The 7,702-nt window shown below is 36.7% G+C and overlaps 1 protein-coding gene across 1 annotated transcript in view; it reads left to right on the forward strand.

Moving 5' to 3' along the window:
• NLRP14 (NLR family pyrin domain containing 14) overlaps positions 1–7,702 on the forward strand; it is a 54,802-nt gene that overhangs the window by 16,914 nt on the left and 30,186 nt on the right. Inside the window, 4 exon segments of the mRNA XM_082476784.1 lie at positions 5,717–5,723; positions 5,725–5,891; positions 6,314–6,484; positions 6,587–6,749. Coding sequence (XP_082332910.1) covers positions 5,717–5,723; positions 5,725–5,891; positions 6,314–6,484; positions 6,587–6,749 — 508 coding nt within the window.

Genomic DNA, 7,702 nt, shown 5'->3' on the forward strand with positions numbered 1-7,702 from the left:
TAACTAGAATAAAATACTTTATAACAGGTAGAGAGCATGTGGTCCAGTAGAAATGTTTGTTTTTCCAGGAGTCAGGAGCCCTTGCAGCTTATTACAATTGTTTACAATCATTAAGTGCTCAAAGCATAATGAGTCATGATAAATATGCACAGGCTTTGAAAAAGTGAGAGTATATACTTTGAAACTAGAAGTTCTGCCACCTGCACAGGTGATACAGCAGGCAGAGACTTGACTTGAAAACTAAACTACCAATCCTCTCTTCTCTCTTACAAAAATCTCTTTCATTCATCAACTTTAATAAACCTTGATATGTATGTATCCACAGCTTCATAATCATCCTAAACAAGGTTTAAATGAGATATCATTTAAACCCAACCTTTCTGGCACCAGGGACCGGTTTCGTGGAAGACAATTTTTCCATGGACCGGTGGGTGGGGGATGGTTTCGGGATGATTCAAGTGCAGGACATTTATTGTGCACTTTATTTCTATTATTATTACATTGTAATATATAATGAAATAATTATACAACTCACCAGATAATCAGAATGCAAAATCAGTGGGAGCCCTGAGCTTGTTTTCACTTGCCACTCACTGATAGGGTTTTGATATGAGTCGGCAAGCAGTTGGTTTATTATGGTCTCTGTGCAGTCAAACCTCTCTGCTAATGATAATCTGTATTTGCGGCCGCTCCCCAGCACTAGCATCACTGCCTCAGCTCCACCTCAGATCATCAGGCATTAGATTCGCATAAGGAGCTTGCAACCTAGATGCCTCGCATGTGCAGTTCACAGTAGGGTTCGCGCTCCCATGAGAATCTAATGCTGCCGCTGATCTGACAGGAGGCGGAGCTCAGGCGGTAATGCGAGCGATCGGGAGTGGCTGTAAATACAGATGAAGCTTCGCTCGCTTGCCCACCCACCGCTCACCTCCTGCTCTGCATCCCGGTTCCTAACAGGCCACGAACCAGTACCAGTCCATGGCCCAGGGGTTGGGGACCCTTGGTTTAAATGTTTAAGCCCTAACTTTTTAAACATAAATAATATGGGATATAAGACAATACATTGATTTTGCTATTTTAATTTGAATAGCATGAAGAAGAAATGGTAACAGAATGTTGTAAGAATGTAATTTATTTTCTCTCTTTGAAGTTTAATTTCTTTAGATGTCTTTAGATAAACACAAATTACTAATTTTTAAAATATTACATTACTCCAAGGTTCCAAAATCAATTAGTAAGTTTAGAAAATATATTCAAGTTAACATTAAGGAGAGTATAGCCACTGTTAGTAACTAAGAATTTAGCAAAACAGTATTATATCTCAAGCTTGACCCAGATAGTATAGTGTTTGTAATATTGTCTCATTCCAAGATTTATAAGATCCTAATTTATAAAGATGTTAGTTATTTATTTAGCTCATTTAAATTATACACCCAGATTTATATTTATATTCTTTTAAATATTAACATAATTATAAAGCAGAAACTAATACACCATTGTAAAGCAATTATACTCCATTAAAGATGTTTAAAAAAAATAGTAAATATTAGCATAAGTAATGATTATTTGACCTATAAGGGAACTGTAAGAGATTTAGGAAATTCTTTAGTTTAGACTTATTGTTAAAGAAATGCAAAGCCTTATGTGATCTAAGAAAACATGTGTGCATTTTTATTTCTCACTTTAGTAATCAGGGAGAAGTCCCATAGCCATTTTAGATCTCAAATTTTAGACCACGTTAATTTATCTAATGATTTACCTTGCTTTAGAACAGGCCCGTGAAGCCTGTCTTATTAATGTAAAAGCTCTTTCTCTTGTGAGCACCATTCCTCTGGCACCTGTGGTGCATTCGGCCCATACATGGGGAACACATAACTTCTGCAACCATACTGCTTTAGCAACAACTCCATTCTGCCATATCGCAATGTCTAGTTCATATCAGAAAAATAATCTCACACTCAACAACAAGAAATTCTTGGACAACCTGAAAATTAAGCAGCAGGCATTTTTAGAAAAGAAAAATATATTCAGACAGCTGTTCTGAATATAATAAGAACAATAAAATCAATCAATAAGAACAACAAAAAAATAAAAATTATAATGTGCTTACTTTGAAGGGGCTTTGGAAATTTTCAGCCCAGGGCCTCGTTTTAGTAGCAATATTAAGAGATTATAGGGCTGGTTCTCCAATAGGACCCAAAAGTAAGTTAATGTATCTCCTCTGTTTCGCTGGTTCATATTTAGGCATAAGTATGGAGCCACAAGCTGGAGCTCAGCTCTCAGCTTCCCTTTTGATTGAGTCACTGGTGGTTGATGTTACATATTAATATAAATGAGACAGGACCTTCAAACTCTAGAAGAAGAAGAATTATATATATATTTTTATTACCTTAATGCATGTGAGAGGAGAGTAGTGAAGATCTTTTTTTCTGCTTTAACAAAATTCTTTCAATATTTGTAACATTTAGGAATTCCAAAATATCAATTTGAATATTGCAAGAGAGACACATTTTTATGTAAGACAATCAAAATTACAGACTTAAAAGCACTTAAGGGTTGTTTTCACAAGACATAGCAACAATTTCTAAGGTCCAGGTATCTTGTAAGATTCCCTTGTTACGATAAAACAATAAAACACAGCAAAAATGTTCTTACAAAATATTTTCTGACTTGTAATACCATCTGCTTTTCTTTGCAGATGCAAGGGAAAGAGGGAACATTTTCTTTTTATGAGGCTGAGATTTCATTCATAAAGCATTAGGAGGCCCATAGCTGAAATTCTATTAATTGGCACGAAGAACAGAAGAGAGTTTGAGAAACTCAAACTTATAATATGGAAAGGATAAGAGCAAAATAGATTATGAACAAAGGGACTCTGGGGCATGTACTGTTTATATCTCCAGTTAGAAGCATTTTTTAATGTTTTCAGTACCACTACTATTTCTTGATTCACAAATGAGCTACATTTTCTTTCATTTTTGTTTTGTGTCCAGGTATGTTGGAACATTTGCAAGTTATAGTGCCTGTTTTTAATTGGTGATTATTAGTTATTACTCTTCAGGGTCCCACCCCCCCCCCAAATATATCTTGATCAAATTCAAAAGGATTACAGCATTTAAAATACCCTTATGTAAGGCAATACATTTAGTATACCTCGATCATACAACTTCCAGTATGTCCATTTAATCTAGGATTACAAGGGCTAAATATTTTACCCTTTGAACTCTTTCAAAACTTTTCTGACTTTTTATCATGGCAACACATGAATACAATTATTTAGACTTAATTCTGTACACTTAAATTTTAATCAATGTATACTGCTAGTTTTTGGTTTTGTTTTCTTAAACTCACCTTTCCCACTGTATAAAATCTTAACTTTGATTCATTGCATGATTGGCTGGTACAATTTTAAACTAACGTTTTCATGCAATGTGTGTGAATGATACATTTTATGACTTCCTTTATGTCCTTTGATTGCCTTCACAGATGAATGATGTATCTTGGTCTTAGGCCTCCACTCTGTTCTTCACACTTTGACTTTGTTACATTACTTTTTTCTAGTGTTCTAAAGAGAAGTCTAAGGATAACCTGACACTTCAACCCCTTAGCTCCCTCCAATCTTCCCAGACTTTCTCACTAGTGTTCTCAGGATTTTTTAAAATTACTTTTACATTTTATTACTTTTGATCTGCGGGAAGCCTTTCTTTTTTCCCCTCAGAAATGATTTCTTTTTTTTTTTTTTTTTAGAAATGATTTCTTTAAATTGGTTTTTTAAAATGACGTCAGGGCTCACTCTCTTGCATGTGCTGTCTCTGTCTCTCCTTTTTAAGAGCATCTAATAGTCATTGGTTGTAGCTCTCTTCCTATATAACTCTTACTTATTTTTTGTCCTCTGAATCTTTTTCCCCCTTCCTTCTTGGGGAGTTTCGCATATTTATTTATATTGATTTTGCTCTTTATTGCTTCAAATTCAGATTTCAGTTCTCTATTGGTTTTTTTGTTTTGTTTTGTTTTGACTTTTTTTTTTTTTTGGCTGCTCCATGAGGTATGCGGGATCTTAATTCCCCAACCAGGGATCGAACCTGTGCCCCTTGCGGTGGAAGCATGGAGTCCTAACCAGTTGACCTCTAGGGAATTCCCCTGATCTCCACTTCTGATGTGGTATTCTTGTTTCAAAGAGTCTGCATCTTCCTATACATTTAAAATGTAAAGGAAGCCTTTCTAAGCACTTTCTTCTGTTTCCTAGTTTTCTGGTTTTTATACATGTGCTTATTTTCTGCCCCTTAGTGTAATGTTTTCTTTCTGTTAAGCTTTAATATTTTATCCACAGGTCCCATAATATTGGAGTCTCTTTTCTGTCTAGAAGAGCTCTATCCAAACATAGTTCATAAGATTTCCCTTGTTTCCCTACTTGCCTGCCTGGCTGCTGATATAATACCCTTTTGTATTAATCTGCTCAGGCTCCCATAACAGAATACCCAAAATAGCACAGACTTAAACAACATAAATTTATTTCTCACAGTTCTGGAAGCTGGAAGGTCAAGATCAGGGTGTTGGCAGGGTTGGTTTCGGGTGAGGCCTCTCTCCCTGGCTTGTAGATGGCTGCCTTCTCATTGTGCCCTCACATGGCCTTTTTGTGTGTGTGCTCACTGCTGGTGTCTCTTCCTCCCCTTATGAGGACATCAGTCCTATTGGATTAGGGGTCCACTCTTACAACCTCATTAACCTTAATTACCTCCTTAGAGGCCCTGTCTCTAAATACTGTCACACTGGGCTGGGGGTAGGGCTTCAACATTACAAATTTGGGGAACAATTCAGTCCATAACAACTTTTCAAAGCAAGGTGAGGTTTTCAGCCTTGAGCCATGTTCTAGGTCATCCACTGAGGTCTAATTCTGGACTGAGGAGGGAGTTTCTCCTGTTCCTACCTCTCTATACCCTGATTTTGATGTAGAGAACCAATTCTCAAGGGACTCAAGTTGATAAGGCCTTGATTAGTGGGAGTAAGTGGAACAATTCCAAGTTCCGGGAATGTTGCTGCCTGACTCTTCTTACAAATAGCTGATATTAGTCCCAGCCACGGTCAAAGCCCAAGTCGTCTCCAAATATGAGTCTCTAAAAATAGGGGCTCTACATGCACTTCTTATTTTCTTCTTCTGTTTCCCTTCCTCTTTTACTTTATTTTTAGAAACCATTTTATTTTATTTCTGATTTACTTCTTGTTTTCACTGTTAAGGACAGGGTTCCTCAGAAAACATAGGTTGGCTCCCATGAAGAAATGAGCTCTTGGCAGACAGTTTTGTGGTTGTCACAGCTTTTGCCTCTGATTTCCTGCCCATCTCTGTTCTGCGTCAGAAGTCAAAGAATACAAGGATATAGCCATCCTCCAGTACACCTTCTTCCAAGTTGTAGTTAAAGGAAATTTCTCCCAGATTAAGAAAAGATTATAATTTAAAGATATTTTTAAATGCTTTCATACATATTTCGTGGGGGAACTGGGGAGGTGGGGATGGAAGAGACAAGCTTCCTACCCTCCCCTTCCTAACTCTCTATCAGAGCCATGTGCTTTAGTTAAATCATTCTCATTCTATGTAGGAAAGCTGGATTTTCAGAACAAATCCCAAAATCTGGGAAACCACACCCTCTGGCTGGGTGAGTGGGGGTTATAATTATTCTCTGAGGAGTGGTCGTTTCTATTTTTCTGTATTGTTCTCCAGCTTGGAATCAATCCTGCGATCTAACTACGGTTTGTTGCCTAAATATCTCTAAGGCTCTCGTCAGAAGCCAAAGCCTGTTATCTCTGAATCTGTCAACTAATAATCTCTTGGATGACAGAGTGAAGCTGTTGTGTGAGGCCTTAATGCATCCAAAGTGTAACCTAGAGAGATTATCGTGAGTCTTTCTGTACTATTTTCTATAGAGTCATTTTGTTCAGTCTTGTGTAGCTTAATTATGACCTGAATGGGGAAACTGCTTGGGTCCTGACAGTAATTGGCTCATTTGCCAATCCTGCAAGACCTCCTTCTTTTCTTCTTCTACCTCCCTTCCTCTTTCACTTGACTTGTAGACATTTCTTTATGATTGACATCTTATTTTCATTCTTTTCTAGGCTTATCCTCTCTCCTCCTATGTTTTGTTTCATCATACCCTGTCCATAGCTCCAATGGAATTCATGATTTAAGTAGGTTTGATGAGACTGCTTCTATAGTAGAGATGTAGGGGTTGTGAGTACCAGCTAACTTCCCTGTGAAGGAGAAGAGAAGGATGCACTTTGGGAATTGACTGATCCCTCCCCATCTGTCTTTCTCCTTCGGCTTAGAAAGCTGTGGGCTCTCGGTAGCTGGTTGTGAGGATCTCTCTTTGGCTCTCACCAGCAATAAAAGGCTGACACATTTATGCTTGGAGGACAATGTCTTGGGAGATAGTGGAGTAAAGCTTATGAGTGATGCCTTGAAACATCCCCCGTGCACTCTACAGAGCCTTGTGTGAGTGTCTGCTAGTTTTCATCCTTCCAATATAATACATATTTTGAAATATATTGAAACTGGGAAAATATTATGGACATATATCCCTTGCTTTTTCCCTAGAATCTTTAACGATAATGAAGATGATGAGGGTGATGATATTAATAATTGCCATTTATTTTGTCCTTACTTTGTGCTGGGCCCTGCGCAAAATTTGTTTAACCTGAACAGAAGTACCTATTGGTGTCAGATTGGCCACCTGAGTTCTAAGTGCCTCACTGAACAGGTGAGGAATGTGAGGCTTAGAAAGATTATGCAGCTTTCATAATGCTTACAAGAAAATGATGGATTTAGGACTAAAGTCCACCCATCCAACTCTATATTCTGGGCTCTGAACAGGTAAATATATATCTATACCATTAAACAAAAACCATTAAATGCATTATGTGGTATGGCTGGATCATGGTGTGATTATACTGTTCGTTGCTGTTAGGTTAACTTCCTAGACATGGAATTGATGAGTCAGAATTTTTTATTTTGTCAGATATGGTTAAACTGCCTCTAGATAGATTGTGTACATATCTTCACTTTGTATCTACAAGCTTCTTTATCAATATTAATTAGATAGTTGAAAATAACTTTAAAAATGATTTGATGTTGAACATCTTTTTGAATGTTTTTGGCCTCTAGTATTCAAGGAATTGCCTCTTCATAAGGCTCAGTTTTCTCCTGGATGTTTTCTGTTATATGTGTTATGGTATTAATATCACATATACATTGTTACTATTATTTTTTATATATTGTAAATAACTTACCTAGCATGTTGCTGTATTTCTAACTTTCTTTATGGTCATTTTTTAGGATATAGATGTTTACAACTTTTGTGTAGTCAAATTATGACTCCTCATGACTTCTAGGAGTTTTTTCATAATTGGAAATACCTTTTTTTTAAAAAAACCCACTTATGTCATCTTTTGCATATTCTTTATGACTTAATTTTTAATATTTAAATTTAAATTATTCCAAATTTATTTTGTTATAAGGCTTAAACTTACTTTCCCCTGTATATTAGATCTATTGTCCCCAAATCATTTATGGCATAATGTATCTTTTCCCTTCTGATTGGAAATGCCACTTTTATTATGTACGAGAAGTCCTTAGTTAATTATGATTACTCTCATTCTACTCCATTTGCCTGCTCCTGTGCTCCATAGAGCTACTTCTGCAGTAGGATACTAT

Source organism: Balaenoptera physalus (assembly GCF_965194825.1).
Source record: "Balaenoptera physalus genome assembly, chromosome: 10".
NCBI lineage: Eukaryota > Metazoa > Chordata > Mammalia > Artiodactyla > Balaenopteridae > Balaenoptera > Balaenoptera physalus.